At 31.3% G+C, this 23,702-nt stretch overlaps 1 protein-coding gene and 1 long non-coding RNA gene across 2 annotated transcripts in view; one reads left to right on the top strand and one right to left on the bottom strand.

Annotated features, from left to right (window-relative positions):
* The window catches only part of LOC139485734 (hepatocyte growth factor receptor-like), a 39,108-nt gene extending 29,601 nt beyond the window's left edge, over nucleotides 1-9,507 (top strand). The window contains exons 16-21 of the mRNA XM_071270390.1: nucleotides 993-1,076; nucleotides 3,048-3,226; nucleotides 5,386-5,495; nucleotides 6,731-6,890; nucleotides 7,628-7,764; nucleotides 8,747-9,507. Coding sequence (XP_071126491.1) covers nucleotides 993-1,076; nucleotides 3,048-3,226; nucleotides 5,386-5,495; nucleotides 6,731-6,890; nucleotides 7,628-7,764; nucleotides 8,747-8,843 — 767 coding nt within the window. The 3' untranslated portion in view covers nucleotides 8,844-9,507. The remainder of the gene's footprint in view (nucleotides 1-992; nucleotides 1,077-3,047; nucleotides 3,227-5,385; nucleotides 5,496-6,730; nucleotides 6,891-7,627; nucleotides 7,765-8,746) is intronic.
* A 10,335-nt stretch (nucleotides 9,508-19,842) lies between these two features.
* LOC139519687 (uncharacterized) lies at nucleotides 19,843-22,183 on the bottom strand. The gene is made up of 3 exons (XR_011663647.1): nucleotides 22,059-22,183; nucleotides 20,592-20,721; nucleotides 19,843-20,195 (listed from the first exon to the last, which is right to left on the bottom strand). It is a non-coding gene; the product is annotated as an uncharacterized lncRNA (long non-coding RNA).
* Nucleotides 22,184-23,702: the final 1,519 nt, after the last annotated feature.

The raw sequence follows: 23,702 nt of genomic DNA, 5'->3' as shown, positions 1-23,702 counted from the left end.
TGAGCATGTTATGTCCTCTGACAATTTTGCACCTAGTATAATGTATATGAAATTGAGAAAAGGAACGGAGAATAAGTCAAAGACAACAAACTCACAAAAGAGCCGCCGAAGGCCACCATAGAGTCTTCATAACAGCGAGAAAATCCAACACCAGAAGACGGACTTATGCGTGCCCATAAAAAAGTATACTTGTTCTGTTTATATGAACCAAAATTTAAAAAAAAAACCACGTAAAACAAGACTAACAAAAGTAAGAGGTTTCTGATTTTGGACAGGGGCAAAACTACGGTGGGATTTTAACATGTTTTGTGTAATCTCAACCCTCCATCAATACCTCTAAGCAAACACACACCAATACGCACAGTATCTCTTTATATTCAACATATTAAACCAAAAATAAATCATAATCTCATGAAATCAAATACATATATTTAGGACGTTCGCACTCTGAATAGTTCTTTATTAAGAGGGTGAATGCATCATTTCATATGTTCTTGGGAACTTAGATGTGTTACTTATTGTGTTTTATATGCTCACTTGTCGATGGAGGAGTGCTTATTGAGATATTTGACAAACGCAGTATTTTTGTCGGATATCTGTTCTGTACATAGACACATTACATTAGTCCAGCCTATAAAGTTACGAATCTCAGTTTATATGATAAGATAAAGAGCGAAGACATTCACAAACATTCTGTGAACATAACTAATTACTTTTGACCACTCTGTTACATATATCAATGTTTAAATGTGTTCTTTTTTTGTTTTTAAAACAAATCGCTCGAACGGTTATGCATAACTATACATAGCTAGAACAACAGGGTGCACTGTTGACGCACCTGGTCTGACGGTTAGGAGCTCCTCCGATATAAGAAAATGTCCATGGTCTTGACGGTATGATGAGTGGAAGATGTAAACTATTTTCCCATTTCATAAATGCAGTTGGTTATTGAACAAAATGTATTTATATTCTATTGCATACATTCTTAACAGGTAATTTTGGATGTGTATACAAGGGCTATCTGTTGTCACTAGAAGAAAAGGAGGAACGACTTGTTGCCGTTAAAACTGTTCTAAGTAAGTAACAAACATTGAACGAAAAACTATAAAAGATGCACCAGTTTTGTCTATGCAGTTCAAGTGTTAAAGTTATAAATATACAAGTGTGAACTCGTGGTATGAACTATAGCCAAGAGACCAAATGACATATAAATTAACATCTCTAGGTCATCGTTCGGCTTCCAACAATAGAGAAAATCCATACAACATAAAACCAGTGAGTTAAAGTCTCCTAACTTGGGCAGGAACATACAAAATGTTTTTGAAGGTACCAAATAAACTTTTATTCCATTTGTAAGAAGGTAAGATAGTTATCAAAGGTACCAGGATTATAATTTAGTACGCCAGACGCGCGTTTCGTCTACATTAGACTCATTAGTGACGCTCACATCAAAATATTTATAAAGCCAAACAAGTACAAAGTTGAAGAGCATTGAGGATCCAAAATTCCAAAAAGTTGTGCCAAATACGGCTAAGGTAATCTATGCCTGGGATAAGAAAAGCCTTATTTTTTTCGAAAAATTCAAAGTTTAGTAAACAGGAAATTTATAAAATGACCACATTAGAGATATATACTTCTAAGAATCAATGTGACTTCAAAAGAAAACCGGTAACGTAATACAAAAAACACACTAGAGTTACCCTTGTGTAAATTCTAAGTAAAAGATAGATAAGTCAAGTATAATTATTAAAAAACAACAATACAAAAATACATCAAAACCTGACACAGAATAAGAACTGTTCAAGTACTGCGTATTCAAACTTTCTTAGTTTCAATGTCGTTTAATCAATCAATGGAGTTTAACTTACAAAATAAGTTATTAACAGTTTAACAGTATGTCATACTGAAATATTTAGAACATAAGAAAATACCTGTAAGTCAGGAATAATACAGTTGTTATTCATTCGTTTGATGTGTTTGAGCTTTTGATTGTGCCATTTGACTTGTGACTTTCGTTTTGAATTTTTCTTGGAGGTCAATATTTTTGGGATTTTACTTTATACTATGAATTCCTTGGGATTAATTTCTCGTGGTTTTTATAGACACGGTCATAAAGTCCAACAAATTATAAACTAAATATACAATTTGGTGTACAACATTAGGCCGGATTTCAGACATTTGATCTTAAAAACGTCTAAATGTACGACTGTTAACCTTTTAATTCACACGAGAAGCAAGTCTTGATCTATGAATGTCAGATTTCTCGTGATGATATGTGATAATAAACCAATCATTTTTTTCATTTTCTTCGGACTATTATTTCATGATAATTAATTTTACAATTCAAAGTAATCCATAAAATTTTCATATATGTATTCCTATTCCTTAAGTGTCATGTATATGGCACATTCAAACACCTTTGATGACGGTGAATATGTTGGTCATTCGATCTCGAGTTAAAAAATGTCATAGCTGATTAAACCTATGTTAACTCTGCATTTTCCTTTAATTGAGACAATTTGTAAGAAGAGATAAATTTGGATGTATTTGCGTATTTTGTATGATAAAACAAGTGTTCTCTTTTGACAAACAATGTTACAACAGTGATTAAGTACCTAGAGAGTATTAACTTATCATATTATCTTAAATATATACAATTACTTTCTTTGTACCTAAAATGCAGGGGCAAGATTTTGACTAAATGGTTTTTATAAATTAACTGTTAACAAAACTTTTGAATTTTTGAAATACTAAGGCTTTTCTACCTCAGGAATAGATTACCTTTGCTATATTTGGCAAAACTTTAAAGAATTTTGGTCCTCAATGCTCTTCAACTTGGTACTTTATTTGGCCTTTTTTTTCTTCTTTTTTTTCTAACGTTTTGGGATTCGAGTGTCACTGATGAGTCTTTTGTAGACGAAACACACGTCTGGCGTAAGTACAAAATTTCATCTTGGTATCTTATGATAAGTTTATTTTACGACTTAACATTTAACATTTTTTCACTTGCTCATTTATATAGTATTTTGATTTCGATCAAATTGCAGAAACAGAAGTACAGGACATAAACGCAATCCTTAATGAAGCTCTGATCATGAAAGATTTTGATCATCCAAATGTGCTGTCACTGATTGGTATTTCTGTAGCTCCTGGTGAATTTCCATTGGTTATTATTCCATTCGTGACAAATGGAGATCTACTGTCTTATATTCGTAGCGATGACAATGTGAGTTATACAAATTTATATATATATTGTTTTATTCTTTATGATGTGTGTTGGTAATTCTGATTTCCAAAGTCTTCGGGAATCCAGTGATTTGTTTTATAAGTTCATTAAACTTTTATCCAAATTCAACAGAAAGATTGGGAACCTACTTTAAAGTGTTCAAACAAAGTCAAAGGGTTAGAGAATAAATTTATGGCATAAAAAGAGTGGCATTCAAACCCATTGATTGAAAAGAAACCAACCATACCATGGAAAAAAAAGTAAAAGGCCAAAAGACAAATAACAGTATTCAAAGCACAACATAGAAAACTCTGCGCTGTTATCATAGAAGTTAGGAAATCCCTTAAATTGTTTTTATTCGTTCATCAGTGAATTTTTCTACCATTAGTTTTACGTTGCATGGCTGTATATATAATTACGCAGCCACGCCAAGTCGAGACGGTGCGTTAGAGTGGTATGCTGGTTGAAGAACTCTTTTATAAACTAATGTCAATATGTTCCTTTCTATCAACCTTTTCCTCTCTTCATTATGGTCTATCTAACTTGCAAAACGTAATGCACTGGTAATTGCCCTTTGCAATGTTTTGTAAAGCGACAGAAAAAGATAAATTAAGGTAACAAATAAATAGTTATCAAAGGTACCAGGATTATAATTTAATACGCCAGACCCGCGTTTTGTTTTCATAAGACTCATCAGTGACGCTGAGATCAAAATAGTTAAAACGCCAAAAAATAAAAACGGATGGAATCGCATGAATTACAAAAGTCGACAGACTAAATTCTTCTACAGGATAAGCGTTTCCTGCTTTGTGTGATCAACCACCATAGTGATAATAGCACAAAAGGGAACATAATGCAATCGGTTATATTACAGATCAGGCGACTCTCTAATGTTATCTAAATATGTAAGACCATGAACACATGTCAAATCTGAGAATTTTTGTTTTTAATTTAATTTCAAACAACAAAGGCAAAAGTAAGGAAAGCATTGTAACTCTTAAATAACGGTATTACAAATAACAAAACCAAGGATACATAGCAAAACATGCAATATTATGAATACTTTTATATTCTAAGATAAAACTCACGCTGGATAACCAATTGATCAGAAACAGGTATTCAGTCAGTCAATGCAGTCCAACAATAATTTATAAGGTTCATAGAAGATCTCATATAACAAAATTATATGCAATGTTTACAGAATGAAACCTACAAAAATTGCATTGATTTTTTTCATTTATGAAAATTTAGAACTATGCATTCATGTATTTCATACAAATAAATTTAAATTCACCTAATTTTTTGAAATTGAATTGCAGAACAACTACATATTATTAGTTACATAGTGTGCTAGTGACCTAATACGGTATATATGGGGTCAGTAAATTCCATATGGGGTGAGAGCGAAGCTCGAATCCCGATATGGAATTTACTGACCCCATATATACCGTATTACGTCACTAGCACACTATGTAACGAATTTATCTTACCGACTATCTTAACGTGTAAAATTAAGACTAGTGATTCTCAAAATGAGCAAGTCTTCAATACTGTTAGCACTAAGAAAATACTTCCATTGATCCTACAAAAACAGATGCCAACAATAACGACTTGTAAGGTTTAAATGTGTTTTATGAATTTATTTCGATCTTAATCATCAATTTCTTCGTCTGTTGGAACTTTTAAGATTTTTTCTCAGTACCGTTTTGTTTTTTATAAAGGGACATAACACCATTACTAACCGTGTATGAAATAAGCCCCGCCCCCTTCTTACCTAATAAGGAATATAAAGGAACGTAACTCCACTACTAACCGTGTATGAGATAAGCCCCGCCTCCCTACTAACCTAATATCAAATATACACGGTTTGCACGCGGACGCTTTTAACCAATCATATTCCTGGAAATGTATAGGAGGTAAGATAAATAGTCATACAAATATAGATAATGATCAATTAAGTATACTTTCCCCTTTTCCAGGTTTTTAGAGATATAATTTCTGGGTAAAATTTTGAGACTTATTATTTTAGTTTGTAATTTAGCAACCTTATATTTCATAATCATTTTGTACAGTTAAAAGTTAAATTTAAAAGGCATTCTTTTGTTTGTTTTGCTTAAGTATTTGATAAAAATCTTTAACTCTAATTCTATTTCTATCAGAAGCCAACGGTTAAAGACCTGGTGAAATTTGGACTAGATATTGCTAGGGGCATGGAATATCTTGGTAGCATCAAATTTGTACATAGAGATTTAGCAGCCAGAAACTGCATGTAAGAAGTCTTAAACTAACAACAGATTTTGATATCATTATAACAAACCACGAACTATTAGTAACATAGTGTGTTAGTGACCAAATATGATATTTACAGGGTTAGTAAATCCCATATGGAATTTACTTACCCTGTATATATCATATTAGGTGACTAGCACACTATGTACCGAATTTATCTTACCGACTATCTTTATTTGTTAAAATTAGACTAAAGTTGTCTTATTTGCTATCATAACACATCTTCTTATTTCTGTATTAAAGTGTTCAAGTGTTCAATTTTAAGAACCTTCTTCAGTTGGTCTGCACTAAAAAAACTAATCTAAACGATAAATATATATTATCAACAATCTTGATAAAACAACATTAAACAGAACTTTCAATACTTTTAAATAATCAATCAGTGCCTAAGTCGTAAATCCACTACTACCGTTTATTGAAATAAGCCCCGCCTACCTACTAACCTAATATTGAATATACACGGTCTCCACGAGATCGCTTTTAACCAATCATATTCCAAGAAATGTATAGGAGGTAAGATAAAAATTGTTCTGACCTGAATACGCAAGCTTTCTACAACTTGGAATACCAAAGTTAATAATAAATTGAATTGGGTCTTTTTACGCAATTCATTTCAGGTACAATGTAGGTAAATAATGGACTGTTTTGTCATACCTCTATCCATACTATAAATTGAGATATGTTTAATGACTACTTTTGAAGCGTTAACATTTTAACAGGGCTGGTTACATGTTCGTGATACAAAGTGTGGGTGATTCTTGAAACAAATGTTTAAACCCCGAAAGGACCTGTGTGCTAGTACATTTTTAATCGATGCAAATTCAGTTATTTGGATTATGTTGAAGGATATGTTGTTATTTTTTATAATGAAACAACTTATCCGTTTGTATGGTGTTTTAACACACCTATTGAATAACTTCTAAATACCAGTAATTTTCTTTAGTGCATGATATTCAACACAAACGGATAAGTTTGTTCATTATGAAAATAAGATCATGTCCTATATCATTGCATGGAGATTTTTTTAAGTGCAAAATTGTAAAATCCGTTAGGAAGATTGAAATTAGTCAGTTTAACGTATATCTATATATTACAATATTTTCCCAACTGCTATGTTAACAAAAAAAATTCTATAACCAAGAACCCTAAAACTGTTAAGATCAGTAGAAACCAGTAGAACCTACATAAAGCAGACATTGTTTGATATACTCACAGGGTAGATGAAGACTTGAAAGTGAAAGTAGCAGACTTTGGATTGGCTAGAGATATTTATACCAAAAACTACTATAGCAGTGACAATAAGAAAATGTTACCAGTAAAATGGATGGCACCTGAGAGTTTACAAAATGGCACGTATGGCACACACTCAGATGTCGTACGTATATCAACTATATCCGATTATAATACCAACTGTATATAGATATAGGAAGATGTGGTATGAGTGCCAATGAGACAACTCTTCATCCAAATAATAATTTATAAAAGTAAACCATTATAGGTCAATGTTCACTTGTTAACCGTAATGTTGAAAAAATGATTTTATAAGACAAAAGTTGACATAGATACCTAATTCAATTTAATTACCAGTTTGCATGTTTCCGTCATAAAATTAGTATACATTAAACAAACGTAGGATTTTAGGCCACTTGCTACCTAAAATATTTATAGAACTGGTAAATAGCAAGTAAATATAAGGACAAAAAATAAAAGAAATATAGTTTTCTGACCAACTTCCTTGAAAAACGCATACATGCAATTTGAGTAATAACGATGTCGATGGTGTTTATATAAAATCAAAATTCCCTGCGTGACAATTTTGAATTCAAGGTATCATAGCATAAAGAATCTTTCATAAATGATTATCAAACATGTTAATATGTGAGTGTGATGTCAAAATATATCTACTAATTTAAGGAATCAAATTGCGAAGACAATGCAGGACTACAGTACTTTATAATGTTTGTGAATCTTCTGTCATCCCTCAACTGTTGTTATTTCATTATATATACAAACCAAGACCGTACTACCATCAAGTTTAAAAATAGGAAAAGTCATGTAATTAAATGTTTCAAGTATTTAAAATCCTATATTTAAATGATTTGGTTATTTTAGTGGTCTTTCGGTGTAGTCATGTGGGAATTGATAACCAGAGGTTCTGCACCTTATTGCGACGTAAACAACTGGGATATGTATAACTATTTACAGTCTGGCAGACGCCTTAAAAGAACTGATTTCTGCCCACCACCATTGTAAGTTCATAAATACGTTATTAAATCATTATATTTTATTTTTTTGTTTATTTAAATGTAACATAACAGTATACAATGCATGAAAGATTGTAAAACATTGAGCAGAATGATTTTTTTAAGATAAATGTATACACACAGGCACACGCATCACGTTGAACTGGATATATATTATGTAAACTCGAGGCGAAACGTTTGAGAAGTTCTATTCGATACTCTTCGCTTCTGTAATCGCAAATAGACATGGATGAGTTTTAATTTGCGTATTGCATCAATATCATTTTTAAACTGTAAATTAAAATTATATGTATTATGGATAATTTCAATACTAAATTCCATACGATTAACTAATTAACAATGAGTCATGAACATACACAACTTGGTGCTCGATTCATAGTTGCTAAAAGAGGGACGAGAGATTCCAGAGGGACAGCCAAACTCATAAATCGAAAATAAACTGACAACGCCATGGCTAAAATGCAAAGGACAAACAATAGTCGGATGTCACAACATAGAAAACTAAAGAATAAGCAACACGAATACCAGCAAAAACTAGGGGTGATCGCTGATGCTCCGCAAGGGTAAGCAGATCCTGCTCCACATGTGCTAACCTGCTTTAAGATTTTATGCTCTTAGTTGATAATGTGTCTAACGACCTTTATTTCTTGTACTAATTTCAGTAGATATAATTTCTAGACCAACAGCACCATTTCTTTTCCACTGATTTTTTTATATTCAGCATTCGTCACTCTCGTTTTAAAAAGCTTTAAAAAGATATTAAATTTAATTAGGATTTAAGCTATTGAGTCCAATCAGCTGACGTCTAATTATAAAAAAAAACCTGATTCTGATTGCTTTATGTGATGAGAATTAAACGAAATAACATTTGCATCCATAATATACTAATTACATTTAATTTTCAAATTAGTTCAATCAAATTCATACAGACTTTGTCATACATTAAATTTGTTTTTCGTTTACTTAGATATGATATTATGCTGAACTGTTGGGAATTTGACCCTGACAACAGACCAACTTTTCGGGAGATAAACCAGACTATTACAGGATTAGTGGAACAATGAGTTTAATGGCGGGAACATTGAATAATTTTCTTTCTGAGATATCATTCAATAGGGTTTGATGTAAATATTTTATAATGTTTCACTATCAGAATGAAACTTATTAATGTTTTTTTTGACAAGATATCTAGCAACAATTCTGGTGTACACGGGCGGAATTGTTTTGAGTTTAGAATCATTGAAAGATATACATTTGTGTTTGATATGGCCAAAATGGAGTTCATAAATCAACATTGGTTACCATTTTGTTTAATTTTTCCACTTTGCTAATTTAAATCTTCTTGTTATCCTAGACATATCTTAATTAAAATAACAGCCGATAGCAAATCAACGAAATTGACAGTATATACATATTGAAGAAGATTGATATATAACTAGTAAGCAAACTTTGATCTGAAACGTCCCATTTTGTAATGAACAGCTCTTGAAAGACTGCGCAATATATCACAAAGTCATATTCAGTCTTTCAGTCAATTATAAGATTTATCCTCTATTGTAAATTCAGTTTTTGTCAGACATTTGGTTGCAGTCAATTAAGACCGGTTCGGTATATATTCGGACTTTTCATTTTTAGCATCATTATTTTCACTTCCATTGTATCTTTAACTTTTAGTGTTTCATGTTTTTTGTTAATTGGTTGTTTATAAATTTTTATTTGTACATTCAACTACTTGTACTTATTTTTTTATTACTATTAAAAAAGGTATTATTACAGCATAAAATGCAATATGCTGCCAAATAATACGTCTGCCCTTACGTATTCCGATATTTAAGTTTTTCTGTGCAACTTATATGGTACTTGAATATTATAAATGTCAATGTCAAAGGGAAAATAACAAATTTTATGATGACTATTGGATATAAATCGCTCAATTGCATGTATATAGAAATGGAAATATGAATCTATTTTTTGTTTTAATCTGCTGTTAAAGGTTCATGTTTACAAAAAAAAAAAAGAGCAATCAATCCATTGGTAATAGAAAGCTACATTATATGTACAATTATATTAAAACAATATCCACATTTTATTAGAAGCATCTATATCTATACACGAACTTTAACAATGTAAGTAAATAACGCACATAATAAGCTAACACTTTTATATCATGTATATTATAATAGATAATGCATAGTTTTAAATCATTGAGGGGTGTTAGCAATGATCAAGGAAAGACCAACCGTGAGGAGGTCTTTTATATCCCAATCCAGACACCACGATGTGTTATAGGAACAAAAAACTAATGCCTAATGTTTTTTTCGTTATTTTCAATTTGCACTTAGAGAAAATGAAAATTTATATATACATGTATAGATTCATTTATTTTGTCTGATATTTGCCAAAGTTTCTAAGAAAAAGCATAATCAGGTATTATTTCAATATAAACGACGACAAATATAAATAAAATGGTTGGCGCTTGCTAAAAATCATGTTGCAATCGTTTCATATGAAAAAGAAGATGTGGTTGATTTGCCAGTGAGAAACTGTCTACAAGAGACCAAAATGACACAGAAATTATCAACTATAGGTCACCCTACGGCCTTTGACAATTAACAAAGCCCATCCGCATAGTCAGCTATAAAAGGCCCAGAAATGACAATGTAAACCAGTTCAAACGAGAAAACTAACTGGCCTTATTAATATAAAAATAATAGATAGATAGATAGTTTATTCTCATAAAACCATGCAAATACAAAGGTTACAGAGAAGTTAAAATAATATACTTAAAAATAAAATTGCATTTAAAATGCATAAAATTCAAAATTTCGGATGAGATAACACATAAAAGAATACATACTTATATATAATGAACGAAAAACAAATACCGTATAGCGGGATATTTTCGCGAGTGTAAAATTTGGCGATTATCATTGAAAAAGGCTGAACTCATCACAAATGGACAAAACTACAAGTGGACGTGGTTGTGTACTTGTACATCCCAACAACAACAAAAAAACACTAGAAACAAATCTGAGAATACTCGAAGTTAACGAACAGCTAGTTCAAAGCCACTAACTAATAAAAAAAATCATGCATCTAAGACTAAATTATCCAATGGATTTAGTGTAAAGACGTCATAAACAGTCAGAGAAAAAAAATTGACCTTGTGGAATGCCAATATACAGGTTTCGACAGAATGTAGATCCATGAATGTGTATATATATATATAAAATTGAGAAAGGAAATGGTGAATATGTCAAAGCGACAACCACCTGACCATAGAGCAAACAACAGCCGAAGGCAACCAATGGGTCTTCAATGTAGCGAGAATTTCCGCACCCGTAGGTGTCCTTCAGCTGGCCCCTAAAATATGCATAATAGTACAGTGATAATGGACGTCATACTAAACTCCGAATTATACACAAGAAACTAAAATTTAAAATCATACAAGACTAACAAAGGCCAGAGGCTCCTGACTTGGGACAGGCGCAAAATTGCGGCGGGGTTAAACATGTTTATGAGATCTCAACCCTCCCCCTATACCTCTAGCCAATGTAGAAAAGTAAAAGAATAACAATACGCACATTAAAATTCAGTTCAAGAGAAGTCCGAGTCTGATGTCAAAAGATGTAACAAAAGAAAATAAATAAAATGACAATAATACATAAATAACAACAGACTACTAGCAGTTAACTGACATGCCAGCTCCAGACCTCAATTAAACTGATTGAAAGATTATGTCTTCATCATATGAATATCAGGTACAATCCCTCCCGTTAGGGGTTTAGTATCATACTATCATAAAATATATGAGAAGAACATAACCCGTGTCATGCCAACAACTGTTTTTTTAGAAATAAATGTGTTTAGTTCCGATGCAAAGACCCTATCAGTGAATCAATGTTAAATCCAAAATATGCAATCTTTAATGACCTGACAACAGTATCGTAACTATATCCCCTTTTAATAAGTCTATTTAAAGGTTTTGTTAGTTTCTGAGGAGAATACTGACATTTTTGTGCTTTATAAAGAATATTTCCATAAAATTTTGGATGTGAAATACCTGAACGTATAAGATGTCTGCATGTTGAGTTATATTTACGAATTATTTCCTTATACCGGTGATAAAATTTAGTAAATGTTTTGACCAGTTTGTGATATCGAAAACCCTGGTGTAATAATTTTTCAGTAATACATAAATTTCTCTCGCTAAAATCTAATACATTGTTACATACACGAGCGAATCGTACAAGTTGAGATATATAAACACCATAAGATGGTGACAAGGGAACGTCACCATCTAAAAATGGATAATTAACAATAGGAAATGAAAAATCATCTCTTTTATCATAAATTTTTGTATTAAGCTTCCCATTTATGATATAGATATCAAGATCGAGGAAAGGGCAGTGGTCATTGTTATCATTAGCTTTATTTAAAGTAAGTTCTACAGGATAAATTTCTTTAGTATACATACTGAAGTCGTCATTATTTAGAGCCAATATATCATCCAAATATCTAAAAGTATTGTTAAATTTTTGTATCAAATGTTGTTTTGATGGGTCTTTGCTAATTTTAGTCATAAATTGTAACTCATAACAATACAAAAACAGGTCCGCAATAAGTGGTGCACAGTTAGTCCCCATTGGAATTCCAATAACTTGACGATATACGGAATCTCCAAAGCGAACAAAAATGTTATCAAGTAAAAATTCAAGTGCATAAATAGTATCAAAGCATGTCCAATTGACATAGTTCTTTTGTTTATTGCTACTAAAAAATGATCTAAAAGAGTTTGAACATATGTACTCGCATTCCGACTTTTTAAATGCCCAGTTAATTAGGGATGTGAATTTTTTCTTAATAAGAATATGAGGCAAAGTGGTATATAGGGTAGAAAAATCAAAACTTTGAACAGATTCAAAATCACCAATATATGCATGCAATTTATCAAGTACTTCCAACGAGTTTTTGACACTCCAAAAGTAATTAATTCCACTATTATACTAGTAATATTTAGTTTTCTTTAAATTTACTGATAACAAAATCAATATTTCTACCAATAAAAACATACTAGTAATATTTAGTTTTCTTTAAATTTACTGATAACAAAATCAATATTTCTACCAATAAAAACAATATTCAATGATCTTATTACAGTGAATTGGATACCTTTCAGAATAAGTTTATTTAAAGGAGAGACAAGTTTACAAGGATCATTTCTAAATTTCCGGGCACGCTTAACAACATTTTCGTAAAAATGAGGATGTGCTATCCCGTTTGAAATAGGTTTTCTACCGGTACAATCAAACTTTAAAACCAAATCTTTATATGTATGGAAAAATTTAGTAAAGGTTTTAAGTTATTTATGGCAACGGTATCCCTGTTTAATAATTTACCAGTAATACACAGATTACATTAGTTTAATCAAAAACGTCACAACAGACACGGGCATAGCGAACGAGCTGTGAAATATAAACACCATTAGAACATCACAATCTAAAAATGGAAATTTAACAACATGGAACGAAAAATCTTCCCTTTAAGTTTTGTAGTAAATTTTAGTGTGAAGTTTCCCGTTTAAAACCGAAATATCTAAATCAAGGAAAGGACAGTTATTATCGTTTAAATTTGATTTATTTGAAGGAAGTTCCTTCGGGTAAATTTCAGCAGTATATTGAGAAAATTCGTGATTATTTAACGAAAACAAATCATCATGTTAACGGTAAGTGTTGTTGAATTTATCAATTAAATGCAATTTCTTAACTGAGTTTAGTCATAAAGTTAAAAAAGAAGTCTGCTATTAAAAGGGCGCAATAAGTTCCAATAGGGATACCTATAAACTGTCGATAAACTTTGTCGCCGAAACGTATATGAATATTATCAAGGAGAACATTGACAGCTTCCATCATCTCATCACACCTCCAGTAAGTATATCTAGCATATTTACCTTTCTCATTAGAGAAGAAGGCTTTAAATGATGAGTTGCAGCAAATGTATTTGCATTCAGATTTACCAAACGGTAATTAATTAAATAGGAAAATGAGACAGCAGAACATGCATATCTATGATATTGATAATATAAAGTTGACTATGTAATCAAATGAAGGGTTTCTAAAGATTGAAGACATAAATGAAGGGTTTGAATTTTACTTGGCCCTCGAAAATAAGTGTTAGTGTTTGCCGAAAAATGTACCGTTTTGTTATTGGAAAGGGGTATACATTTTGCCATTCATCAAACCTAGTTAGCACCTCTTTACACATTATTGCAAGATTTTTTACAAGGCGACATTAGTATTCTAGTGCTGATCAAACCGGGAGTTTTTATGAACACCTTATAGTCATACGGACGATCTTCTTTAAAATGTGTTTTTGACGGGTGAATATGTCCTTTGATGACAACACTTTCATACTCAAAGCTTGTCGTCCGTTGGATATATGATGCATTGTACTTTTCGAAGACTTCTTTATGTATGCTATTAGAAATCATTTTGGAAAGTCTAATGATGTCAAAACCCAAAATCAAAATTTTGGCAAAGCTATTAACTTGTACCATGTTTATATTGATTTAATAAAAAACGTACGTAACCGTCACGTATCAAATTTTGAGATCGATATGCTTGCCTTTTAACACTGCAATTGACACTTGTACAACATATCTCAAATAGGTAGTCTACAACTAAACGAGTCACATTTGATAATAACATCTTCATTAACCACTTGTCAATGTTTACAATATTATATCTTATAAATTTTTTAACGGGTTTGAACATCTATATGCAAAACGATGGCTGCTGCATGTAGAGTAAGAGCTGTTTAACCTGCCGAAATACCTGTGATATTCACATATTGTTGTTGGGGTTCATGTTGCTCAGTCTTTAGCTTCCTTTGTTGTTTTTTGAAAGTAAATTGCTTTATGAAGTTTGGTCTTTTTTCTTCATGGCGTTGTTATCATTTTCGACTTATTAGTTTGAATGTCTAGTTTTAATCTTTCGCCTCTCTTTTATAATCGATACAGTTAAAGCATAACACATATTACCTTCTTACTCGTCAGATATAGTACTCATTTGGTTTCCCACAAAATTTCATTTATTTTACTTCATGTACGCAAATTTTAGCTATTGGACATATATATTGGTCATATAACTCTGAACTAAAATATGTAATATTACATCATTAGCCTATAATTTTTAGAATTAAGAGTGTTACTGATGAATGTGAGTAAAGGATAGCGCTTCGGCCTTTGAAATTGTATAAAAATTAAATTAAAATAAAATAAAAAATCATTACCGAACTCCCAGGAAAATAAAAATCGAAAAGTCCTTTAATCTAAAAAGGCAAAATCGAATACATCAAATGGATGGAAAACAACTCCAATATTCCTGATTTGACACAGTCATTTTCTGATAAAGAAATGGTGCAGTTAATTTAGTTTTTTTTAACGAGCTAAATCTATTAACCACTTTAAAAAACAAAACAATATATCAACAAAGAAAAAACACAATGATATATAGATAAAGAAGATATGCAAAAATGAATGAAAAGAATACAAAATATTACAACAGTATTATACAAATATAGCCTTTGTATGAGGTCGATACAAGGATATATTGACCTGAAAGAAGTATATTGACTGAGGACGAAGTCCGAGGTCGATATACTTCTTTGGGTCGATATATCCTGTATTGACCTCATACAAAGGCTATATTTGTTATATTATTAATTTCCGACCATATTTGTATCAAAATCCTCATTTAGGTTTGTTGGAATTTTATAGATATTACATTGTCTCCTTGACCATGTTGACAATAACAACATATTAGTTGTTATTTCATTTACTTTTTTTTGACATCTTATGTATTTGAAGACTTTTTTCGTCAAATAATCGATCACAGATATCATGTGTTTCAAAACGTTAAACAATATCCTGAAATTCATTACATGACGTCACAAAGTATATCGGTTTTTAGATTTTCTAAAAATAACCGTGCGATATGCATTTTGCCGGTCAATATGCTTTTTGCTATCCGCCGTTTTCCCTCTACCTTCGAAAATATAGTTTAACATGTGACTATCCCTAAACGAATCAAATTTGTTAAAATATACGAATTAATAATATAACAACATATTAGCGGTATGCATAACTACAGAGCAAAGCAAAAGTTATATTACCAAAACTGGACTTAGTAAAGAATTTGTTTTGCATAAAGAACATCAGTACATAGAATCCTTTATTTAAGACCATCATGTATTATTTGTGAAGTTGATACGGAATATTTATCAACAAGGTCTTGGTATATATCTTCCTATGGTGTTGTTTAGAAAAATAACAACACGTTCTTTGATATAAATTTAAACCTGGGTCATTAACTGTCAGCGTAGACAAGTCTGAGTAGCAGCTAAAAGCTCTTGAATACAGAATGAGTTGTACAATGTATATCCCATATGCCGGTAAATATGATGTATCGCTATTAAGCTGGGGGGACATTGATAATTCCAAAATCAAAATCGTCTCGCTGTCATAGATTGTGGTTATGATATTAACGCTTGTGTCAACTTCCAGGTTTAAGTCTAAAAATGAGAATAATTAAATGGCACCTAATCAGAATGATTCAGATTGTTAATTGAAAGAAGAACATCAATATATCTGATTGTGAAATTAGATAATCTTGTTTTTTCTATCTTCTTGTTTTTTTACAAGTTTCGGAAGGAACTCCGACTCATAGTAAAATAAGAGTATGGATACAAGGATCGGCGCACAGTTCGTTCCAATAGGAATGCCGACAATTTGTTGATAATTCTACGTCGAAATTCATCAAATATGTTGTCAATGATAAACTCCATCATACTGATTTCTTGTTCCTCTGCAAAGCATGTTATACTTTTTTTATTTTTGACTATTAATAAAATAAGCCGTACAGTAACCCAACGTATTAGCGTTTGCTACCAATTTTATATTGAAAAGCATTGTATATAATTTCTTTTAGATGATTTTTGAATTCACATGGGTAATGGTAATACAGGGGTGACATATCAAAAAGTTGGATAGACTTCATTACAGGGAAAAGATCGCGATATAAAATTATCAAGAAACTCTCAAGAGTTTTTTAGAATCCACCTATGGGTACTACCACTACACAACAACTACATTTTATAATTATTTCATAAGACCCTCTTTCACTGCAAACAGAAGTTTTGTCAATCGAATAGACAATTCATATGTAGAACATGCAGATGAGCCATCAATGTGCCGTTATTTGTACGAATTTCTTGAACGGTTAGGTATGTCCTCATATTTACCTTCAATAGATATAGGAAGATGTGGTATGAGTGCCAATGAGACAACTTTTAATCCAAGTCACAATTTATAAACGTAAACCATTATAGGTCAAGGTACGGTCTTCACCACGAGAGCCTTGGCTCACACCGAACAGCAAGCTATAATGGGTCTGAAAGAATTACTTGTGTAAAATCATTCAAACGGGAAAATCAACGGCCTTACTACATAAAAAACGAGTAACACTTATGAAACACATCAACAAACGACAACTACTGAACATCAGATTTCTAACTTAGGACAGATGCAAACAATTGCACCGGGGTGAAACGTTTTAATGGTACCAAATCGGTATGTTAATTGAAGCCATGAATAACTTATGAATCGCCAAAATCGTATTCTTATCAAATGATATGTTTTGTATTTGGGAAAACCTGAGTGCTCATATATTTCTTATTGTTTTACAAGACACTAGATGCACATTTTAAATACAAAATCAAAATATATAAATCTTTGTCCGCAGAAACAATTCGACATTTAATCAGAGACTTGAGTGAATTGTCTCTTCTCGTTAAGCCCATGCTCTGGCCTAGTATATAATGGAATCCATAATCAAAACGCTATCTAATTTTTCTAATAAATACGTAAGTGTTATGAACTGAATATCAGAATTACTGTACGACGACTGTTGTCCGTTACATTGAAGAAATTATAAAATTTCTAAATATGATTGGAGGTAGACTAATTTACTGATAAATTAAAGGAGCAGAAGTTTACCAGTGGTTAAATATCCTAAATCGATCAAGTAACTCTTTAATGTTCCGAACAATTTATGCAGTAATTCACCAGGAATGGATATGCTGTAAGTGATTTAAAACGTATGATAATTAATTGTTCATCAACTCAAAATGTCCAGTGTATAATAATGAATCAAATTCTGACGCCAAATATTAAAAACTGCAAAGTCTTTGGTGATGGAATTTTTATAATACATACAATGATGGTTATCCAATAAAAAATGTCAAGGTCCATCGACAAAGAATATATGAAAGAGAAAAGTGAAGTTGGTAATAAAAAACTGAGTGAATCAAATGAACTCAAAATATGAGTGCGATTGGGTACGTCGACAACATTAGTGTCTCTTGCTATTTATGCATGAAACACTCGCCATGCGATTTCATATCCAGTTCAAAAGTCAAATTAGGCACCATTGTTTAGTCGGTTTTTTTATCTTTGGAACGGATGTTCGCATACGTCATTTTTTGTATTCTTTACAGTATTGTCTGGTTCTTTGCGTTGTTCTTCATTGTGAAATAATTTCATTCGATTGATTATGTAAATTTGTAATTCAGGTGTCTTACAAAAAGAATACTTTTCGAGTGTAAATAAGGATGGTCAAAGAGTTGAATATTATACAAAAGTATTTAATGTGCGTGCAGTTTTATCTACTCATAAACATTAAAACGTGTGACTGAGATCTAATCTTGTTTGTTAATGTCTTTTGAGAATATTAGAATACTGTTAAATAGGAGATCTTTGATCAACTGCTATTAAATTAGTTCATTCATATGTTTTGTCGGTTAAGAGCTTGAAATATTATTCAAGTACCTATATATTGTTGGTAATTTTATCAATTATACTAGATGTCATTAATATATTATATTATTTATAAAAATAAGATGTGTGTTATTTCCAATGAGACAATTCTTCACAAGAGAACAAATGACAATCAATGGTCGACTGTAAGTATGTTGATTTATTGCAAATAATATACTATAATATAAAAGTACAAAGAAAACAACATGTTAAGTAACAAGAAGTGCACACAACTGTTACATATCAATCTTCCTAGCAATATATGAGATCAGTAACACAAGCATGATTCATGTAATTTGCATATTTTTCTCTGAACATGGTATCCAAATAATATTTTGTAAAAAAGAATACTTCGTGGCTTCTTTTTCAAAAATATGCGAGGAATTTACTTTTTTCGAAAATTTAATGCACCATAAATAACCTGAATAATATTATGAAAAAAATATGACAATTTTGACAAAAACTTGCCGTGCAGAGATTTAAGGCAAAACAGTTCCTACCTATGACATTTGGTGTCGACATATACTCTTATCTGGGACAGACGTGAAATTACTGTAAAAATATCATTTTGAAGTAGAATTCTTTACAGAGAAAATATTTTTACATCCCTACTGTACACATTTTAGTGAATTGGACACAAAACAGTTAAAAGTAAATTTTCAATTTTCCAATAACTCTCTGTATACCAAACATGCAAGGAGTTCGAGAAATTGAGAAAAAAATATACAATTTCGTAAGAAGATATAGAATGAAATTCAAAACAGCGTAGCTGTGGCCATTGATTGACACATTAAATTCATCCATTGACTGGGACAATTTAGGTGAATGTTTGTCTGAAACGACCACTATTCACGACGTACAGACTGTACCTACGATAAACATTTAAACTGTGGGTTCACCAAAGGTTTCTTAACGTCTTTAAATATCAAATAATTCGAAAAAATAATCAGGAATAACCTTTATGTTTTGATTTATATAATTGATATAAATTAAAACATCGTGTTCTTTCTGATTCTATATTTAGGTGTTGAGAACCTTTGGTGACCCCAAAGTTTAAGTGTCCTCAAAATGTACATAGTAAGCAGTGGTCGTTACATACAAACGTTCAACTAAATTGTCCCAGTCAACGGATGAATTTAATGTGTCAATCAATGGCCACAGCTACACTGTTTTGAATTTCATTCTAAAAAAGAGGAAGATGTGGTATGATTGCCAATGAGACAAATGTCCACAAGAGACCAAAATGACACAGACATTAACAATTATAGGTCACCGTACGGCCTTTAACAATGAGCAAAGCCCATACCGCATAGTCAGCTATAAAAGGCCCCGATAAGACAATGTAAAACAATTCAAACGAATGATTATGAAAATTAACAATATGAGATAATCAAACAATTATAATTAAGTAACAAGCACTGTATATAAGTTAGGTTTCGACTATTGATTTAAGAAGTTGTTTTTTCAAGTCCATCACTTTTTGTAAGGCATATTCCTAGTTGTGCAGATGTTACCAAAGTCCTGAGAATTGCCAACCTTTAGTCTGAAAATTAGAAATATCGGAAATAAATATGACAAACTAATGGTTAAATTTTTGTCAATTATTTTCAAATAAGAAATTACTTAGTTAATGGTTGACTGGTAACTTTTACATATTTCTCTCAAAGAACATCTACAAAAAATGCTTTTTATGATTTTTCTATGTGTGCACTTACTGATTTTGTGTCATGGATTGATACTCTATAGCTGTTGTGTATATCTATTATTATCAAGAGCTGATGAATAATAATAACTTTTAATGAATGAATTATTATTAAAACACAATATAAATGTGAAAAATACATACACGAATAAAGCAAACGTGTGCAATGGATGCAAGACTATGTCGTTGGATTCCGTTCTTACTGTGATAAAAGGCTAAAACATACAGGGTTCTTACCTTTTTAATTTTTTGTATTTTATCAGGCCAATAATTACTGCAATGATTAAAACAGACACAATTGGTATGCACGTAGCCAGAACTATAGTTTGAACTTCTTTTGGATTCTTTGTTTCAATTTGAACACATCCTAAAATAGATCATGATTTAAAACACAATCATTACTTTAATAAAAAGTCTTGAGTTATTGTTGCTGCAACAACTTATATATGTCATTTGGTTTTTCTTTTATTCATGCATTTTCACTTCTTATATTATTCGCACTAGTATATGTAGCTAAGCAGCTCATTGTTTTTTTTACCATGTCACTCCCAACCTTGTCTTTGGTATTTTCTTTCTTCGTACTTATCTTATCCTAAATTTATTCATTTAACTTATCACATTCAAATCTGATATCTCTAAATTTTAAAATCTTTTGAGAAATGTTTCCCTTTGGACACAACAATCTATGGACTTGTCTCATTTGAGTTGTCTGCAAATCGAATATTAGAAAAGTACTGTCTCAAAAGATGAAATGTTATAAGACACACGCGCATTATCTATGATATACTGGGTAGAAAAAGTATAATATCGATGTTTCTCGTCGTATTGTGAAGTACCGCTAAACTTGCATTTATGAAAAAAAATCTCTGATAATTATACATTAGGATCTTTAACATGTTTTATACAATCAAATAAAGGTACATTACAAATCACTTAAAATAATAAATACTGTGTATTAGGCTACAAATGTTTTGAAATAAATATTCAAAAATGTAAACATTGTTCCATTCGTACAAAAGAAATGACGTGAGCATAGAAAAATGTTTTCAAGGGAAAACACCAAAATATCAATGTATGATGTAAAACTACAAGATTTGTCATCCTAAATTGATTTCTGGGTCAATAATAATAGTTTAAAAAGTTTGGTCTTAAACATGTTTGGACCTTTCATGCAACTACAAGGTCATAAATCGAACAAGATATACCCTATATTTGTGGCTAATAAAACTCATCAATTATTCCAGGCCTATCATTGTATATGACTATGCACTGTTCGTCTTCAAACGAATCATCAGTGGCGCTCAAATAAAAACAGTTTGAAGGGGAAATTACGATTTTGAGGAGCAATACAACTAACAATATCGAAAAGGGAAGTGTACTATGGTATATATGTCATAGTAACCAGTGTTAAAATGGCAATTTTGATTCTCATTAAAAAAAACCCCAACAGATTATTCAATATCCTGTAAGTCTTTAACGTGTTTAATATATTGGACAGTTTCAGAGGGAAATATGTTAAAGAAAAGTTTACGGATGACTGACGACAGAAGATGGATAAGGAACAAAGAGACAACGGACGCAAAGTGATCACAAAATCTGACATGACTCTATGGAAAGGTGAGCCGAAAAAAATCGATCGTTAATATGTCCATTAGATTGTGAGCTCTTGGAAACATCCAATAGTTTAATTAAAAGATATCTTACCATCAATGTCATTTACTTTAGTCCACATGTATTGTGAAACTTTAGTATTGCATTTCATACATGGATTTATTGTACTGTATTCGTCTTCCATGAAACACTGACCATCAAGTCTACAGAAGCCATCCTATAAATTATAAACATAATGTTTGGATATTTAGTTCTAATAAATAGTGTCTTTCAATAATAAAAAAACACCTAATGAATGACATATCAATCGCTTTAAGAACAAAGAAGATTTTTTGTATTGTATTATTTGTTATTGATGCTTACCATTAGTCGTAAATGAATTCTCTCTGTTGTATTTACTACTTCCTGACAGCGTGAATCGTAAATCAGCAAATCGACAGGTTCACTGAACAGAACACCATCGTAACTAACACTTATTTCAAACGCAGTGGAAAAATTCTCTTCGTCTTTGCTACTTGCTGACCGCTTAACTCTACCTGTCGATAATGGACACAAAACCTCTACAAGTGTTTCATGCTTCGCCACTGCAATATGGTTATCCATTTTTATATACGTTCCATTGGCTGATACCTAAAATGTGTTCAAAGGAGATGAATTACTATTGTTAATGAGACAGCAGTCATCAACCTTCACCCTCAAAAAAATATATTGTGCACTTTAAATGGTACTGCTATCTGCAGATCAGACTGTACCTTTCTAGAACTACCAGTACACTCGTTAGACATTTTCACTGGCAGATGTTATAACAATCGTAAATATTTCTGAAGTTTTGTAAAAAAATGTTCGTTTGATGTGTTTTGTCATTTGATTATGGACTTTCCGTTTCTTGTTTTACTTTTTGGTTTCATATGCATTATTACGTTTTAAAAGTAGATGGTACAACAGTAAATCATAGTCCGATTTTAAGATTTTACGCAATTGGAACAAAGCTTTCGAGGAGTATTGGTTGACCAATGAAACTTAATTATATGATGATACAGTTGCGTGTTAATGAAATTCCACGAGAATATCAAACTGTCATATGTTTTTTCAAAAAAATATAATTGAGCTCTTATGGTTAGTTATTGATATGTATAAAAAATGCTTCGCCAGTTTCTTTCATAATTCAATATATTGATGAATTAACCTGATATTCCACAATTTCACATGACAACATCTCCGTACTGTAAATTTCTTCAGCAATTACAAATGATAAGTTGCACGGAATTTCACTCATATCGCAAAGACTATCGCCCCTCACTCCGATCAATTCAGGTGGTATGTTGAGATCTACAGAACAGTCAGGTGATATAAAACCGTCATAACAGCTGCAAGTACCTGTAATATTTAAAAAAAAATATCATATGATCTTAATAATCACGATTTGTTTTTAGTTCATCTCTTCGTGAATCTTAAAAAAAAAAAAAAAAAAAAAAAAAAAAAAAACCAGTTGTGATGCTTGAAAGGTCTTTTTTAATGATTGTGCATTTTGTTGCATATTAAACAGTTAAAAATCATGACACTTCTTATTAAATATATTTCGATAGGAGAACTTTCGAATCCTTGGTTTCGTCGAAATAAAAAAAAAATCGATTTATTCAGAACAATATACAATCGAATTCCTATGTGTAATAGAGACATATACTTTATCTATCGTTTAATGAAGTCGTAAGGTTTACGGTAATATATAATCATAAA

The sequence above is a fragment of the Mytilus edulis genome, chromosome 1 (genome assembly GCF_963676685.1).
Source record: "Mytilus edulis chromosome 1, xbMytEdul2.2, whole genome shotgun sequence".
NCBI classification, from domain to species: Eukaryota; Metazoa; Mollusca; class Bivalvia; order Mytilida; family Mytilidae; genus Mytilus; species Mytilus edulis.
Note: the sequence above shows the minus strand (reverse complement) of the source record. Positions and strands in the feature narration are given on the sequence as shown.